This window comes from Neopsephotus bourkii, unplaced genomic scaffold (genome assembly GCF_033783945.1).
Source record: "Neopsephotus bourkii isolate Nb327-2 ecotype Australia unplaced genomic scaffold, CSIRO-AGI_Nbou_v1 NB_595, whole genome shotgun sequence".
NCBI classification, from domain to species: Eukaryota; Metazoa; Chordata; class Aves; order Psittaciformes; family Psittacidae; genus Neopsephotus; species Neopsephotus bourkii.
Window position 1 is genome coordinate 2,714,850 of NW_026901096.1, and position 19,342 is coordinate 2,734,191.

A 19,342-nucleotide genomic window follows, 5' to 3' on the forward strand; every position below is an offset into this window, starting at 1 on the left:
GTACATGCAAGTAATTTGAAATAAAATCTGGGAAAGCTTTGTCATTATGATGATTTTTTCTTTTTAAATATGCATGTAAGACATTCAGTCTTGCATTTCCTGTAGGTAATGCAGCTACAGAAGATGAATCAAACATCCAATACAAAGACAGACCATTAATTTTCCCCTCTAACTGTGGTGTGAAGTTGAGATCAAAATTACTCAGCTCTATGTACAGAAGATACATTAGAACTTCATAATGTGGTTTGCTAACAATAACTTGCAGGTTTATGTTTACCTGACTTGTACTACTACACATACTGGCAAAAGAGGGAAGTCATGGGATACACAAATCTGTCTTATAGCTCTGCACAGATTATACGTAGATGTACTGAAATAAATTATTTTTTTAAACATCAATTTTAGAAGTCTTCTTATGCTATTGATTTAGTATTCAGTAAAATTATTGGTAATTTTAATCATGAGTATTAATATTTTGTATTATAATTGACAGTGGTAGTAAAAAAAATATTTAAACTGCATGGTTTAACAATGGTTCTGTCAGAAAGTCTTTCTGGTTATAGTCCAGATAATGTAAAACCAGCTTAATCCAAAGCCAATTCTTCTGAGTTTGTTTCTGCATCATTTACCAGCTCTTTTATGATGGAGTAGTATCCAGCCAAGTAGACAGCTGTCCTTGCTGTGTCTCTGCCATCACTACTCAGTGTTTTTGAGGAATTCAATTAAATGTTCTGTCTTTATTCCACATAGTTATGGACTTCATTCTAAGTGTAGTTTCTGAACCGTAAGCATTCAGTATGTTTCAGGTAAAATGTACACTTTACTCCAACTTCTATTTTATATTTTAATAGCACAAAATTAATAGCTTTATTTTTAATCTTTACCCTGTGTGTCTTTATAAACCTCAACAACTCATGTTTAATTTGTTTCTTTCCCACAAATCATGATTCAGAGAGTTGGTAAAATAATCCTTTCTATTAGGGAAGGCACAATCAAATAAAGTTCAATAAAACAGACATGCAAAGCATTCAAAAAAAAGGTTTACTCCCTGGCTATAAGGTTATATAGAAGATGTTACACATCTCTCTATGGGCCTATTGATGCAAATCATAATGGCACAACCCATTAGCCATATTAAATTAAATGCCTGCCTTTTCCAGAAGTCGTGGCTCTTTACTTACATATCACTGCTCGGATTAGGTTTGACCATCTCATCAACTGGTAGACAGAATTCCATAATCTCATTAAACCCAGCATTCCCAATATTCTTTGCGAGCTGTTAAAATAAAAATCCACAGCTCCCTTAATAAATATGTTCAGTTATTGGCCACACACCTACTAGTGGGAGGACAAGGGAAAAGGGAGCTGGGACTTTTTGTTTCTGATTCCTAGTTCTGTTAATATTTCAGCAACCATGCATAGATTAGGCACCTTTTTGGATGTCAGGGATTTAATACACAAAGTAACTGCGGAATAATCCATCAAGACTCCAGTTTGTACAACAAATGAAAATACTTTGTGCCAAATACGAACTGTCACAGGGTAGCTGATACATGGTTAACTTCTTTGTGTAGCAAAGCTGAATACATTTTCTTCCTTTGAGGATTAAAGTTCTCTTCTTAAATAATGCTAAATAATTAATGGTATAAGTATTTGTGAAGTTCTTCAATTTTTAATCTGAGAGGCACATTTACATGTCAAACAGCTGTGTTCTTTTAAAAAGCAACCAAGGGTGAATAGACTTGGGAACACAAAAAATATGAAGCCTCCACAAATTTGAATTCTATGATCAGGCAAAGTTTACAATCAGACACTATGTTCCAGGAGGCTCCCTTAAACTTTAAGAGCTCAGCCTTTTTCCATTACTTTCATCCAGAGACAACTTTAAAGGCTGGAACAATATATCGTTAAAAGTGAAAAAAATGTACCTGTGCTGGAAGTATGATATAGTGCTATTATTTTTAAGTTAATAAAAGCAATTTGATTACCAAAAGTTCAGATGTTCCCAGCACATCTAATGTAAGTGATTGCATTCTGGAATAGTGAACACCAAGTTCTCTATGGATTCCTGAGCATTCAATGCAAGTTAGAATTCCCAAATTTGTTGAAAGCCAGGTAGGATCTGAAACAGAAAGCACCCACAGAATTAAAAAATTTCTGGCAATTATTTCGTTCTAGAAAATGAAGTATACAGAATGAAATTCTGTAAAACAAGAGACCTCTACATGAATTGCCAGGTTTTTAATTTATGTCTTTACATTTACTCTATTGATGAAAGAAGTGAATAATGTATTTTTGGGGGGTGGGGGAACATAAAGGGTATTGCTCCTCAAGGGAGCTGCTTAAACAGTCCAGTTTGTCATTCTGCTTTCATTCAGCTTTCAGGAACTGCGTTTTACTATCACCAATATAATGGTGTTACATTCTCAACTGGGGGTATAGTGCAGTTCAAACTGCAACTGCCTACAGGGTTTTTTTTGTATTTCAAGTATAGACTTTAGACTAAGTAAGGCAGCAGTGATTCTGCAGTATAAATACAGCACCACACCACAAAGGATTCTTACTCAACTATTTCAAAGACACTAAGGCTCATCCCTCTCCTTTCATAACCCTTGATTGTCTTTTCTCCAGGTATTTTGCATTCTTGCTATAACATTCCTCCATCTTCCAGTAAAATAATTAATATCTGAAACTTCAGACAGGTTAGTAATTCATTTATTTGATAAAGGTTTGGTAGTAGCCATTTAAAATTCTCTCTTTTGAAGACAGCAGGATTGTCTCTTCCCATAGTTTTTACACAGTATCTATTGCTGGAAGTTAGTATTGATTTATGAAATGCATACAGCTCCAGATCTGATGTTTTTAGCTAGTTTCAGATCAAAAAAACCTAAGACCTGCAGTGCCTCTGTTAACATAAAAGAACACAGAAAACAGCAGGATTTAGAAAATAATTTGAAAAGGATTAAAGTAGAAATTCATTGATCAACAAAACCAGAACTGCAAACCACAGTCAGCAAGTGTATTCTTTTCCAAGTGAGCAGTCTTAAGCCACATTTCCTGGCTTGCTCCCAAAGTCAAACATATAAAGACAAAAAAAAACAAAAAACAAACCAACCCAAAATAAGAAATTAAGAAGAGGTGCACTGGGAAAATGCTTCAAGTCTCATACTGCTGTCCAGTTTTACCTAAATCTTATGTAAAATACCAGCTCATAAAATAGGTTCCATTGATTTATATACACAAAAATTACAATTAGAAAAATATATGGGAGAAGAATAAGCTTCTTAGTCACTTTTCTCCCTAGTGACAATAGGCATATAAACAAATCAATCTTACTAAAATAGAGCAATTTAATTGTTAGCATATTCTCCTATGTGTATAATCTTCATGAGATAGGGAGTAAAAGTGAAAGCATAAAACATCAGCTTAAATTACTCTCACGAGATATAGAATTTTTACCAATTAGAAACATGCTTAACTGAGTCACCTTGTGCTCCACAGTCACAACACACATCATTTCCAGTCATCCTCTGGACTTCAGATATAATTTCTTTTGTCAGTTCCTGGACAATATTATTTTCTCCTGTGTTATCATCTCCTTTGAATGCATTATTTAAAGCTTCCTCTTTGCTGTTTTGTAGCACAGATGTCCATCTAAAATGACAGTAATATTTTGCTATTAAATGTTTTAGCACTTCTAAAGTTCAAGGTAATGTCTCAGTAGAACACCAGTATAAAAAATAAAATTAACAAAGTAACTCACATTTGACATTCCTGTTCATCCTCTGCTTGAAAGTGGTACGTTCTGTCGTCTGCACAATAAATAATTCACATACTGATTAAAAAAAATGATTGAAAAACTGATTTTGCAGAAATCTCTCAGAAAAAAAAATCTAAAATTAATAATTGATGTGTGATTTCTGAGGTCTCTAGTCTCATCACTGGAGCGTTGACAGGCAGTGTCTTTAGCAAGTTTCACTCTTACTACCTATAGTTCAACTATGTTTAAACCTATCCTTGCAAAAGGTGCATGTTGCTCTTAAGACAGAAACTGTTTTCTTCCATGCTGTGCTTCTATTGCATAAGCAGTAGCAGAGCATCGTAATTTTTCCATGTTCTAGATACAGCCTCAGTAATCACAAGTCTAAAGTTCTCCTGGGGGTAGTAGTGGTGTGCATATGTGTAAAATACACAGTCCATATTTGAGTACATCTGTATATGTAAGAAAGACCTAATGTTTCCGAATGATCTCTTAAAAATGGGTTAAAACTTAAACAGGGGAAGTTTAGATTGGATATAATGAGGAAATTCTTTCCTGTTAGGGTAGTGAGGCACTGGAACAGGTTGTCCAGGAAGGTTGTGAATGCTTCATCCCTGGCAGTGTTCAAGGCTAGGCTGGACGAGGCCTTGGGTGATACGGTTTAGAGCGAGGTGTCCCTGCCCATGGCAGGGGGGTTGGAACTTGATGATCTTAAGGTCCTTTCCAACCCTAACTATTCTATGATTCTATAAAACCACAGCAACAAAAAAATGGCAAAACGAAGTCCAACTGCAATCAGAGTAAGTCCCACGATGTTTAATTTAAATCAAGCTCAAAAATGTTCATTTACTACTATTTTTGTGATTCTAGGCATTGTTAACAGTGTGCTGCTAAAGAAAAATCACGTAACACATTTTAAGTCTATGAAACAAGTGAAACATGATACAGTTCAATGATTGAGTTGGAGTCAAAATTAGAATAATGGACGAGAAAAACATGGCCAAAACTACCAGCAAAAAGATATTAAGAAGATAGTTTCAGACATGAAAAATATTACAGAAAGTGAGGATACATGAAAGGACAGAAAAGAAAGTGCTAGATAAATAAGATATTTTATCTTGCCATGATATATAGCAATTTTCTGTTTTGTTTTTTTTTTTAAACAAGGAATGTTTTTAAACTCTATAGAAAAAAAAAGTGAAAAAGTAATCTAGAGAATGACAGTTATGCCTTGTCATGTATATGATGGGACAAATGGTAATGCCGTGATATGCTGATATTGGGCCCAGGGTTACCAACAAGGACAGAAAGTGCAAGAGTTAACAGGGAAGACACCTTGCTTGTGCAGAAATGGAAAAGCTGTGTATTGCATACAAGAGTACTAGTCTACTAATGTAAGCATCATATTTTACATTCACAAATACAAAACCACTTTACAATCTAATAAAGGAACAAATGAGAAACAGATTTATAGTCTTCTTCCCAAATTTACTGAGTCCATAAATAAAATACTAAAATGTGCCAGTGAGAAAACAAAGGGAACATTGTACAATGCAAGTTTGTATCATCCCATTCAGTTTCCCAAATTATTAATTTTTGATGTTTTTAATATGTAGACTCTCACCTTTACATCTGTTATGAGATAACTAAAAAGGTTTGCAGTATTTTCTTCAGAGTTACATTGCAATCACTATTCTTAAATTTTAAGAAGTTTTTGTCATGGTTTAAAAGCTTCTTTTGATCTTGTACAAAAGTCATGACTTCTCAAGATAATCAGCTAAGACATTTTCAGCATAAAGAGTGGTGTCACAGCAAAAATATCGTTACTCTACTGTAAGGGAGCACAACACAATACAGAAAGGAGTAAAGACAGCTTTAAAAACAAGTGGTTTTCCAAAGAAACAGCTGCCATCCACTAGAATAAGTGAAATGTCAGAGAAAGGGAAAGCATTCTACAACTGCAAAACTGTTTAAGTAGGTTATTGACACACCTACAGAAATAATGCAAAACTCTAATATTAGCTGCAACTAAAAAGACCTGAACAACAAACCTACGTGATATGAGGTCAAAACATTTTTTCTCTTCTGGGTTTGTTTTCACTTGGCAGGTTAACAGATTGAGTTTTGCTGGAGGTCGGTTAGCCTATTTGAAGATAAAACACACACATTTTAGTATACCAATACTGACTGAGCCCCTGCAGTCCAAAAACAGAGGGTGACATCCCACTGGCCAAAAAGGACTTGACAAACAGCTGTTAATTCTTAAGGCAACCACAGTTTTGATTTGTTTTTTTCTGCTTTGTGGCTTGCAAACTAGATTTTCTTATACTATATACTGTATCTTATACTATAAGCTATTTTGCTTACTGATAACTGGACAGACCCTAGCATTTTGAAAGAGCAGAGGAATAAAATCACTTTAATTATCACTACTTTGATCACCTTACTAATAACACTTATCTGAAGAAATCAGGTATGACAGATTAATGTTACGCTAAGTTTAAGATGACATTTAGACATTTAGTTTAAAAAAATTAGTTGTCTAGGTTTTCAACAATCAAGTAATTTGACTCCTGTTAATGTCCTAAAGAAAGCCTAGGTAACCAGTTTAGAACAAATGCTTGAATTTCAAATGGTAAAGTGACACACTGAAAGAAAGTAAGTTTGCACAGAGTAGTCTTGAAACAAGCAAAACGAAACTGAGATAGTTCATTACTAAAAAAAGTAGTGAAACAAAATACATTCTATAATGATACATGTTTTTTAGTCAGTTCCTTTTGGCTATTTCAGTTCCTTACTGAATTAAGAAGTGGGAATGTTTTACTAAAAGCAAAATTCACAAGCAAATTCATTTTGGAAAAGTCTCATAAAGGCTACAAAGACTTTTCAAATAGTGTTTCTGCACTAATCTCCTTTCCCTTAACCCACCGGTTTTACAGACCTGGGGTAGGACCTAGAAAGACATTACATTTGCAACCTTGACTTTAGGAATGGTTTGCGTTTGCACTTGCTGCAATGAATTTTACTAGTTTCACTCCTTTTTTAGAGTAAGTAAATCAGAAAGCAGATTTTACTAGAGAGAATTTGCTCTAGACAGTAATATCTGAAAATAGTAATTTCAATCATTCAAACTACTATTAAGACATAAACCATGCTTATTGTTGCATTCTAACGATTTTAATCTATCAAGTTAATAAAACAAGATTAATCATCTGAACAAGAACTATTATCAAATAAAGCTGAAATATCACATAATGTAATTAACTTGCAATGAATCATAAGAAACGTAGATTTTTCTCTACCTCTTCTACATCTATTTATGAAAACATTTAATTCAAAAAAGGGAGAGAACAAGGCTGAAGAGCACAGGTTTCCTTGAAACAATGTGATAAAACAACATAGCACAGCCAAAATAAGAACAGCACCATCACTGTAACTGAAATCCACTAAAAATGCAAAACCATGGAGAAACGTTAAGAAGGGAAACAATATGGATCTTTATCCTGTTAAAAAAAAGAAAAAAAAAAAAAAAGGCAGCACAGTGTCGTTGAAAAACAGCATCCTGATGCTTTGCCCAACACAAGCCGCAGACAAAGTTATGCATGCTTTGAAACAACAAACCTGCAGGTTACTTGCTGGGCAATGTAAAACAAATTGTACCCAAGAGAGGTATTGCAGGCAGCAAGATGACAATTAACTGACAATCACATTGGATTCTCTGCCTAGTAAATAGCTTTTCAAATTCCAGACATTCCTTTTAGCAGTAAAAGCTCATACAGCTTTCATTATTTTAGCCTATCAACAAGAGTTCTTTGTGACTAGACGCATGCAAGAAAACATCTTGAAAATGTCAGCTTGGGCCCATTTTCTCAGTTATATTTAAATATACTTAATACCCATAGCACTGAAGTTTTCTGTGTTTACGTTTTTAATGTAACTGTTTGTCTAAGAAGTGCCCAGAAGCTGCCTATAATGAAAATACACAATAAAGCAAACAAAAACAAGATACAAGTATTTGGTAAACAAGCTACTGGGCAACTCATATATACCTTTCTCACAGGCTGAAGTTTCCAGCAGTAAAAAAAAAAAAAAAAGAACAAAAAAAATACCCTTTGATAATGAGTCTCTCTTCTATTTCTTTTCTGCAGACAACCAGTAAATTTCATTTATACTCTTTAAGCACAGATCAAATCTGAGGAATCTGAGGTTCCTGAAATGTTTTTCCCTTACTTCTTGATCCAGAAACCAGTCAGAATTCCTATTTCCAAGTGCTTCTATCATTGTTTTTTGATCCATATGCACTAAATTTCAGTCAGATAGATGTCAGACAATTTCCAATTGCTGATAATGACACAAAGAAGCACCATTTGGTTTTCCATAAACCATTACCTTGCACATTGCTCTGTGAAAGCTGATTTATTTAAACCTTTTAGCTCTCTGAAAGTATAACTTCTGCACCTATGCCCATGCAGACACATGTATTCAATGTTGCAGCTGGGTGACCAACAGAGAACCAACCATGTTCTCTCCATCCATATGAGGAGAGCACTTGGCAGGTGAACTGAAGTCAGAATATAGCATCTGCAACTGTCTTAAGACAGCTGTTCTAAAACTAACCAGAAAAAAAAATGGTCCCTTGTAAAGAGAGACTACATGGCCAAAGAACAGAAATCCACGAAGAACATCTAGCCTTAAAAGGTAAAGCATTTACAAATTTGATGAAGCAAAAAAACTGATAACTGAATTTCTAAGAGGTGGTTCATTTTGATGAACAGCTGGGAAGAGAGACTGACACATCATATTATAGAGACCAGGAGATATCAACCCTGGGAAAGATTGGAAATCAGTGTTGTTGCTTCAGAACACTCAGAAAACGTTCAGAGCAATCCAGAAAATTCTTAAACAGAAATTGCTTCTACCCATTTCAACCTCTGTGAAACAAGCATTAATTTATTTTACATAAAATTGCTATAAATACAAAAAGGGAAAGTGAGCAAATAAGGAAAAATATTTTTTAGGTGTGTATTTTAAAACAAGAAGGTACTCTTTTAATTTCGTAATATAAAAAGATCAAGGCCAAACCTATGAAACTCGCGTATCTAACTCACATTTCAGTATCTACCTTAGCAACTGATTTCCAGCTACCGCTCCACTGACTTCAGTGGGAACTTACAACTTCTAAAAATGCTAGACCATCTGGTAGACAGCTTATAAAAAAAGAGAACAACAGTATCCTGATAGACTCAGTAACTGTACTTGCATGTGAAAGTTTTAGAATTCTGCTCCAAAAGTAGATTTTGTAGCTTCTGTCAGCAGTAAGATGCCCTAGCTCCACTCCTACTGGTACAACCACAGTATGCCCTATGCCAAGTGCACACGGAGACACCAACATTTAACACACTAACAGACTTTTCTCTGACAAAGATGCACTCATATGCACTCAAATGAGAATAGGGATAAACTGGTGGACAATTCCAAAGCCATAGTAATGACTCTACTTTGCAGGCCTGGTTTTGCACTCCTCCTTAACTCCTGGTTGCCAGTTGAGACGGCAACAGCTTGTGGTTAGATGTACAAATGAGAGACTGATTTATTTTTGCTGCCAGGGTCAACTTGCAGTCATGGTAACAGGCATAAAAGGATGAAGAACAGAATGGTTCATAGCAGGATCAAGAAACAGGACTGTTTATTAGACCAAGAATGGGAAATACTGTCACTGAGTTATTTTTGCCTTAACAAACTTTTCTTTGAATTTTTGAGAATGCAATATAAAAGAAGTTACTGCAAAGCAGAAACAGCAAAGTTTAAAGCCAAGTGTCAAAAGTCCAAAATATGAAAGTGTAAGGTTTTAAAACTTTAAGTATAAAAAGTTTGTTAATGTGTTTCAAATATTGGCAGCAAAGAAAGAGGGACGTGTGACTCTCTTGTCATTCTGGTAAAAGTTGCCTTCAGAGCTGATTTTCCCCAACAGCTACTACCCAGGAAAGCTACCTTCATAATATGTATCAGCAAATCTGAGTGAAAGAAGAGATTCAGCATTCTCTCAGTTTATTTTGTGAATATAAAAAGTTGTTTAACCTCTATCTATTTAAAAGATGGCTTAATTCCCAACCGTATTTTTCAGAAAGATAGATAAGTTAGATAAGTTAGAATTTGTATTTTTAGATAGTCTGGTAAAATCTGAACAGTTTACATGAACTAAATGAGCCCTTAATAAAAGCCACTTTTTCCCCATTAACAGTCATGAGCACTAAATCAGTTGTATTTTTAGATACTGCGTGTATGCCTTGATATATTTCTGAAATACTGCCTTAAGAAAACGTACCCATCATATTCAAAATGCTGCACCAGGAATCTAATTCCAAATTATAAATATAGACCAGCATAGCTTGCCTTTTTGTATTAGCAACCATGTACATAAAATACTGTAAACAAATACTTACTGTACCATGGGAAATTGTAAGAAAACCATTTTTAACTGAACACTTCCTTTTCTGCCACACTTTTCTGATTCTGGTTTAAAGGGGAAGAAAAAGAAAAAAGTGACTCAGGTTTTAACATATTTAGTATTGCCTCACTTCAGCTTTTGGGACCTGATTTTTTTCAGCAGAATCCAGCAGTACTTACCCATCACTTTTCTTGTACAGACTACCATTTCGTTCAGTGCCATGTTCCTTGTTTCCCTGAGGCTGATGTAAACTGTAAGCTGTACTTTGACGAAGCTGAGACTCCTGAAACATACAGAGCAGCAACTTGTAATGTATTCCACACTTTGAACCAAAACATCCCCCCTGTTAATCAGTTTCAGGCCCTTTCCTTCCTGCTCTAATCCTACAAGATAAATGAAACACATTTTTTCCTCTCGGTGAGAGAGAACAAGACCCATTCCTTCTTTCAGAGGGCACAAAAAACACTTAAGAAGTAGCCATTATAAGCACCTGCCAAAATCCTCTTACTTGCTTTAGTTTAGCTTTACTGTTGGCCTTAATATAGCATTTTTTACCCCCAAAATTAAATGAGCAGCAGGTGTTCCAACTCATGCAAACACTGCACTGTACAAACACTAAGTATTATTATTACCTGCTATTCCTAGTGCACCCTTCCATTGTAAAAAACAATTACATACATAAATTTGAAGAAGTGGTTTTCCTTGTGCAAACTGAGTCAAGTTACTGTCTGAAAAAAGAAGAGACCTCCTGGAAACATAGTTCATGAGGCACACGGAAAACTGAAGTTATTGCCATAAGAAGAATAATTTAAACCAAAATATTTTAAACAAAGTAGAATTCTTGGACAGGAAGTGAAGTGACAAGGATTAACTAAATCTTAACTTAACCTTTCTATTGAGAAATAGCTCAACTTACTAATTTGATAAAAAAATTATTTTACTCAAAGATGAGATAATGTGTCTTGGATATACAAGGAGTACATTCACAAGATACATAACTGGGGTTTTCAGAGTATACACATGATAAAATAAAGTATGCAGTGATCCAAAAACTATAAATTAAGAAGACAGTTTCTCTCTAATTGCAATTAGCTTCGTGCACTTTATCAGCCTAGGTCTAAGACACTTTGGACACAAGCAGGGGAAAAAGACAACTAAAACCAAGAATATACTTGCACTGTGCTTTTCTTCAGAGAATGTCAGCTCAGATGGAATGCTGCTCCTTTACAAGTTCCAGCAGCGCATTCTGCTACCAAAGCTACTAATGCAGCTGAAGCTGTTCAGTATCCTCCCCTCAACAGCAGTGGAAACATGACAGGTCTGAAACATGATGGTAGGGACACCTGCTCCCCTGTTCAGTGCACTTCGGACTCCTCACCCCTAGGCTGCAGGATTTCAGGCTCATCCTGAATATAGTGCTAGAGCTTGGTGGTCCTGAGAACCGTGAGTTGAGCTCAAGGCTGGCTGCAGCACTCCTTGGTGCTCCTTTTCAGCAGGAGCACCTGTGCCCACTTTCCTGTCTCTCAGCTAGTGGCCTAAGAAGGTGTATCAGGTAGCTATGACATACATCTAAGGCTTTTAAAGGCACTGTAAAACTACCACTTAAATGGCCTGTTTATCACTCCTCTCCAGTGTGTTTGGACAGAATTATTTTTGCACTCTGGCTGCCCAACATAAAAACAGAACAACATTTAAAAAGAATTCCTGTCACTCATTAAGAACCACTGCACACACACATTTACTGAATTCTGAAGAAAATCTGATCTGACACTCCCTATTGTGTACTACCAATGCCTTGATCTCTGCCTCCCATTAGTCAGTAAAGGACCTCTATTCCAAAGAAGATCAGAGGCCTTACAGGAAATTAATTTCAGTTCTCCATATCCTCAATTATGTAAAGATTTCAGATGACCTCCAACAGTTAGCCATGGCACCATTCCCATTATTTAAGATTGTGCTGCTACTTTTTGTGCATTATTTTCTGCTGCATTTCAGCTACCTCCCTTCAGCTGTTGTTTACACTCAGCTGCTGTATTTGGCCAAACTGGCAACCCAATACTACAAGTTTCCTGCCTTACTTCAACCAGAGAGGAAGTGGCTGCATCTGACGTGTATTTCCACACATTCATTATTATGAACAGTATCTTTTAAAAATTTAATATTCTTTCATGAGAAGAACTTTAAGACAAGATTTTCAGTTGTAAATCCTTTGTTCAGCCAATGCCCAAATCAATCTTCTCCCAGGTAACAAGACAAGAGGTAATGGCCTCAAACTGAACCAGAGGATGTTTAGATAGGATATTAAGAAAAATTTCTTCACCAAGAGGGTGGTCAGGCATTGGAACAGGCTGCCCAGGGAAGTGATGGAATCACTGTCCCTGGAAGTGTTCAAAAACTGTGTAGATGAGGCCCTCAGTGACCTGTTTTGGTGGTGGTATTGGCAGTCCTGGGGTAATGGTTGGACTTGATCTTAATGGTCTTTTGCAACCTAGTTGATTCTATGATTCTATAGCAGTGTTTGATGTGATTGTCAGATGATGACCGCCACAACTCTCTGACAAGCACGTTCATGACTTTGATTTAGCTTCTAAAAGATGGGATGATGCACTACAAATCACCATCACAATTAACATCTTTCCCAGCAATGTCAGCATGCCTTTTCCATATGCAGCCTCCCCAAAGGATCTTCCCTTATTTCTGGTTTGCACATAGCATGACTATAAATCCCAGACAACAGGGTCAGACCCAGTGGCCTCATTGGAGTGAGCAGGAACAATGTACATTGCCTATGGGAGGAAACAGATCCCTGCAGGATACAGGACATACCTAGTGTAGAGTATTGTCATTTTAAATACCTCCTGAACATAACAAGAACAGAACAGACTGAAGTACACAAGCTTAAGAAATTGAACTTTGTTCACTTTATCAGCTCTGAAATGCAGATAGATATAAAAAAAAAATAATCCCCCAAAACCCAAAAAGATGAGTCTCTTAATTGCACCATGTTTATAGTGGATCACTGCACTGGCCATAAAGAGATTTGAAATGATTTATTGCAAAGTCTTCTAAAGACTAACTTCTAAATCAAGCTGAATAGCATAGTCAAAAATGAAAGAAATATGCAAACAGTATTCTGTAAAGATGGTCTGTGACTACTGATAAAGGAGATTCTAAAGCCCTATTTATCAGCCCCACTATCTGAACACAACACAACTTTCCACACAAGCTGCTTTAACATACACATCAAATTCTGGCTAGCCATTCTGCAGCTCCCATGGAGCAGGATTTTAAGACTGTCTGGATCACTCATGTGTGTAAAGCTGCCAAAAGGCCCTTACAGCTCTCCAAGAGCCTGAGCTTCTCTTGCATTTGCAGGACCACTGCCAAGAGGGTATTTCAGAGATCCATCCCTTTATCTGTTACAGCCCCACAGGGCCTCCAACATACATATCTGCCAGAACCCCCTGCAGAAAGCCTCTCCTATAGCACAGCTACCATAATTTTTGTCAAGGAACACAAAATTCATCCTATTTTGCAGTGACCTAAATAGACTACAGGTTCTAGCAAACGTGCAGAAAAAGCAGAAGCAATCGTAAACACTACACTAAGGGTACCTTCAGACAGGACATGAGAAAAAGATAAATAAAGGCAATAAGACTCTCAGGTTGACCCCAAAACTTGTAGAAGCTCCACAGTTTGAAAAAGAAAAGTTTAAAAATTACAGATGTGTACACACAATGATGTTTCAAAAAGACATTTCAATACAAACCAGGATTGAGTAAGTTCTGTGCAGAAGGAAACTTCGTACACAGGCAACAACAAAAAAAGGTTTGCTATGAATGTTTGTGTCTTTTTTTTTTTAAACACAACAGAAACAATATTTGCCAGTGTTCTGTTATTTCATACATGAAGTCCATTTTAATTATAAATACATGTATCTTTAAAATCTTGCAAGAACATCAAATCAAGCAACTGGATTTAATTCCCAAAAGAGTGCAAAGGAAATCACCAATTAGTCTTACAGCAATTTTTCTTTCCCAAGAACAATCTGATAAATGGTTTAGGGTATTTTTGGTAATACAACAAGCAAAGGAGAAAAAAAAAAGAACCAGTCTTTTCATACCAACAGAAAAAAAGCTCAGAGGAAAAATCCAGTTTCTTGAAATCTGAATGGAAATCATGCCAACTATTTTCATTAAAATATAGTAACACTTACTCTCCTAGACTTCGGTCACAAAATGTAAATGCGTTTCAGGAAGGAAAAAGAAATCAGTTATAGTAAAGGAAATTACAGTGCAAAAAGAATAATACTAAGACGGTTGTATGGTAAATTATAGCAGGATTGTTTGGCATCCCACTGACTGATGTTTTTAAAAAATTTTAAAAATAATTACAGTACTTCTTATGCTCTGCAGGTAAGCATCCATATCTACATTTGCAGAATTAATAAATAACAAATACAGCATGAAGCACTTTACATTTGTATTTTTTAAATACAACAAAAAAAGTAATAAATCCATGGGCTTTATTACATTTTTCAGTCTGTGAAATGATGTGTGCTCACCACATCTTCCATATATATTTAATACCAGCATCACTGATATAAAGGTAAACAAAGAGAAGCAACATTCCCAGCAACCATGAAACGAAACTGCTTCTATTATCTCTCTTGAACAAAGACCTAAATAAAATAGGAAGTCTGCTAACACACCTTAAATAAGCAAAGATGCCTTATTGAGAAAAGCCAATCCATGGTGAATCCGAAGTAGCCACTATTTCCACTAGGGTCACTACTCTTTATTACACAGAACTCAAATTTGGAAGTTTTTAGCCAATACACTCCTCAGGGGGTCCTAAATGCCAGGCAGAACCTAAGAAAGTACCTGCAAACTATATGGGACTTTGTATATGGTCATTATTACAAACTTCACATGGTAACAAACAGCACTTCAACGTGAAGAGTGTTTAAGATGCTTGCCTATCAGCAAGAGCAAAGGATGACAGAATAGTCTGGATTGGAAGGGACCTTTAAGGATCATCTAGCCCAACCACCCTGCCATGGGCAGGGACATCTTTCACTACATTAGGTGGCTCCAGAACCATCATCCAGCCACTAGTAAGAGTTAGGAGTCACCATAACCTTTATGGGAAGATGAAAACAAGACCGGAAAATATAAAGGAAGTCAGAGCCCTACAGACTAAACTGTTTCATTGTCATTTCTCTCAGAAAGAGAATCTGAAAAGAGGGAGGGGGTGCATTTATCACTTACTCATGGCCCAGCAGCCACACAATGGAAGCTGTCTGGCATTTATTTACACGAAGAAGAGCACTAGCAATCTGAAACAGAAGTACATCCAATACTTTGGATGGGATTATATAAAAGATACTTGCTTACAGATCAGATTTTGCCAAATAAAACTACTAGTGAATTCTTTAACTCAAACACCAATTGTAACCAAAAATGAAAAAGTGTTAGGCTGCAAAAGTGACCCATTTAGAAAACCGGCATCTTGCAGCAGAACACCAAACTTAATTGTCATTTTTGCAGGTGATGTTAAGAGGTGTTTTGGATGTGAAGTTTAGTGGTACATAATCTTTATACAGTTCAGAATATTATTGTGAGGTAAGATTGTACTAACGGGGTCTCCTTAAAACTGCCAAAGTTTTTTGATTCTCACTTTGAGCAACATAGACACTACTGTCTGTTAGTTCATGGATAACGCACCATCTGAAGTATTTTGCAATACTGGTAACAAAAAGAAACTATTTTGTAATAAGTCTCATGTATTTTTAGTGGGAGTTCATTTTGTTTAAAAAAAAAAACACAAAACCCCTGCCTTTGTCAGAAGCATTCAATATCAGCATGAAAAGAAAGGCAAATAAACAAAGGAATTATTAATTATTAAATAATTTTAATAAATGAAAGTTAAAATAACTCTACTTCAAATACTAGCATTACATTAGAAGTAATTAAAATGGCTATTCCAAAGTTAAACCAACTTATATGCTCACCTCTTTCTGATCAACCTGGAGTGCTGATTTTAAAATATCTCTAAGCTGTGTTAATTGTCTTCTTTCCTCATCTTGTGCTTGTTTTATCTTTAATGAAGAAAAACACAGGTTAAAAAATAACATTATTGTTTTTTTCAAATACAGCTCTTCCAAACTTGCTACTTAATTGGTTCATTCTTCTAAGAAATGTTCAGCAAGAATGAAAACACAAAGAGAACAGATAAAATGATCAGTTTGTTTTCCTTTTTATCCTCAGAAAACTTGATAACGGCTAGGATGTTGCTGGGTTAAAACTTTGATATTGCCTCACACTGTTCTTGCTTCCTTGTGTTCAATTTGAAACCATCTATTATTTTCCACTTAGTCAGTAAACATTTTAGAGCAAAAGCTGTTTTCCTAACAGTTTACACAGTGGGGTCCTGAACTCAAACTAAGGCTTCTAGATATGATATTCGACAAAAATTTACTCAAAAATCTTCTCAAAACCTTAAAATGCTCGCTGTTAAAACAGCCAACCTAAACCAAAATGATCACAGTTCTACTGTAAAAAACCTAAGTTTACAACACAAATGTGAAGGTTGTTACTCACTGTATAAAGATCTGTTGAGAGTGTCTCAATTGAAGGCTTGAGACTTTCAACTGCTTTTAATCCATCCTGAAAGAAACTTAAAAAGAAAACCAAAAAGCAAACTGCTATTAAACTTTAATTTGTATTTTCTGTTTAAAAAGTTGCCAAAGGAAGACATGCATATTATTATGCCATGCCATAAACTTCAAAACATTAAACATCTATGTTTTATGCATTTTTGACTGATCCACCTCTTTATTTCCATCATAGCTTATTCCATCATGCAAAATCCCCAATTAGATTCAGAACTGTCACAATCCATTGCAACAGAAGTTTGCTTCATTCTCACCTCAAATACAGGTTCTCATCCCACTTTCTGAAGGCCCAGAACAAGCAAGTTTTGTTTGTAGAACATGAAAAGCTTTAGTGGATATAAAATAATTGTGACTTGTTGGAGTCCAATAATTTTCCTTCTGATATAGTCTTCCTACTAAAGGAAAACCCCTTTGTTTCCCAAGCATTAAGGACTATATGCAAGCCAAATATGCTACATCTTACTGTATCGTATGTATTTTTGTATTGGCACAGTAATGTTATCTATGCCAAGTATAATATTTTCACTCTGGGAAGCAGGCACACAACACAGCATTTATGTTGTTGAAATTTTATTAGATGGACAGAGAAGATAAAGAACATACTACAAGTGAAACTGATTTTAAAAGCAACATAGCTATATAGGGAAGAATACCTACATAGACACAGACTGGTCTTTTACGATGCAAACTTACTGATTTGAACAGGTTAACACAGTGGCTCTATCAAGTTTATAGCTATGACTGTATTGCTATATTACTGATCTCTAAAACTACCATAAAAAATTTGTTTTAGTGAGAACTTTGTGTTTCATTACCAAGTCCTCCAATTAATTAGAAAGAGAGTAATGCTTTCAATATAGTTTTATCCCACTACTTATGCAATTTATTTTTCTTGAGCACAGAATTAATTTAGATCATTGCTAAATACACTCAAAAAAGCCTGTCAGAACTAATGGACTACTAATTAATAGACCAAACTAATAGCTCTGTTTCAAGAGTAGTTTATAAAATATGCCAAACTACTGTGCAGTGCTCCTTTGGAACAGACAATTAAATTCTTAGGGACTAGCTCAATCTCATTATGTTTCAAAACAAAAGCAGTGACTAATCTATGACAAAAGCAATTTGTCAAAAGACATCAGAGAGAACAGTTGAACCTTAAGATTTTTAAAAATCTAGAAAAGTGTTATGATGATGCTGGAAGTTTAAAACAAAACACTGCTCTAGTTAATGTGTAGATATAAAGAACAGTAAAACATACTTGCACTGAGCATGAAAATACTTGATCAAGTTCTGAAGCAAGTCCACTCCTTTTTTAATCTTGATTTCATTGACTTTCAGCAGGTACTGTTAAAACAGTAATCCACAAAAGAAATTATTACTGCTACAGTATTTTTTAATATTTTATTTTCAGTTATATTCCAACACACTTTAACAGCTCCAAATTTAGAAGACCTAACAGAGAATGCATGAAACAGTGTCTTCAAGCGTTAAGGACACAAAAGCAATTGTTGCCACTGCTGATTTTGATGCCTAGTGGGGATACTTTGCTACCATTAGCCTAAATTTTCAAAACATTCCTCATGGCTCCTAGTGAAAGCCTGTGTTAAAGCAGTAAAAGCATTTGTGTAGCAAATTTTGCAATCCATTCTTAAACCTAGCAGCCCATCTAGGTATCTGTCTCCCTAGTTGTTAAATTCATTGCCAAATAGATGCCATTAAGGAAGAAAAATAGCTTACTCAAGAAAAGCTAGGGATTATTTTAACCATATTTTACATCTGCCCTGATTTTATTGTTTTCTCTATCAATTTCTTGTACATAGGAATTACAGCAAATTACAGTTTAGCAAGAGATTTTATAAATCTAATGTCAAGCTACAAAAAAAACCCCAAAACCCAGAGTGTAATTAGTGTCCTTTTGCGGCAGGCACAAAGTCAGTATTGAGTGACAGCTCCTCCCTGCAATGCCATAGCACAGATGATACCAGCATGCAAGCAGAAGTTGAGACTGACCAAATATTTACAGGACTCCTTAACTGTCCATTAAATAAAACCAATTTTTAACCCTGTTCAGACAGTGACCTTTGGTGTTCCTGCTCCGGCAGGGGGATTGGACTAGATGATCTTTTGAGGTCCCTTCCAATCTCTAACATACTGTGATACTGTGATACCTCCAAGTAAAGGAGTGAACGTCTTCTTAGCAATGTTCTGATGTATCTGTTTTATCCCTACCTACAATACACCCTAAACATTTTAACTCACTAAAATGAAGCACTACCAAAGGTTAGGTTTCAATGTTGCGGTTCTTATGCTGGTTCAGGTGAACAGATAATTAGCATAAATGTAGACATGTGTGCTGTATAGTATTTAGTTAGAAGAATCATCTCTCCAGCTTCTATTAATTTAAAATAGAGCTCTAGGCATCTGGTATTCAGTTCACTGTCACAATTCATGAAGA

General features: G+C 35.6%; 1 protein-coding gene across 4 annotated transcripts in view; it reads right to left on the minus strand.

Annotated features, from left to right (window-relative positions):
* The window catches only part of ASAP2 (ArfGAP with SH3 domain, ankyrin repeat and PH domain 2), a 90,782-nt gene that overhangs the window by 21,676 nt on the left and 49,764 nt on the right, over window positions 1-19,342 (minus strand). For all 4 annotated transcript variants that reach the window (XR_009725203.1, XM_061351761.1, XM_061351760.1 and 1 more), the window contains exons 7-16: window positions 18,146-18,231; window positions 16,811-16,886; window positions 16,222-16,308; window positions 10,388-10,491; window positions 10,204-10,273; window positions 5,816-5,903; window positions 3,764-3,812; window positions 3,488-3,654; window positions 1,989-2,122; window positions 1,182-1,276 (exon numbers count right to left, since the gene is read on the minus strand). Coding sequence is in view for 3 of the 4 variants with exons in the window: in XM_061351761.1 (XP_061207745.1) it covers window positions 1,182-1,276; window positions 1,989-2,122; window positions 3,488-3,654; window positions 3,764-3,812; window positions 5,816-5,903; window positions 10,204-10,273; window positions 10,388-10,491; window positions 16,222-16,308; window positions 16,811-16,886; window positions 18,146-18,231 (956 nt within the window). In the remaining variant the exon portion in view is untranslated. The remainder of the gene's footprint in view (window positions 1-1,181; window positions 1,277-1,988; window positions 2,123-3,487; window positions 3,655-3,763; window positions 3,813-5,815; window positions 5,904-10,203; window positions 10,274-10,387; window positions 10,492-16,221; window positions 16,309-16,810; window positions 16,887-18,145; window positions 18,232-19,342) is intronic.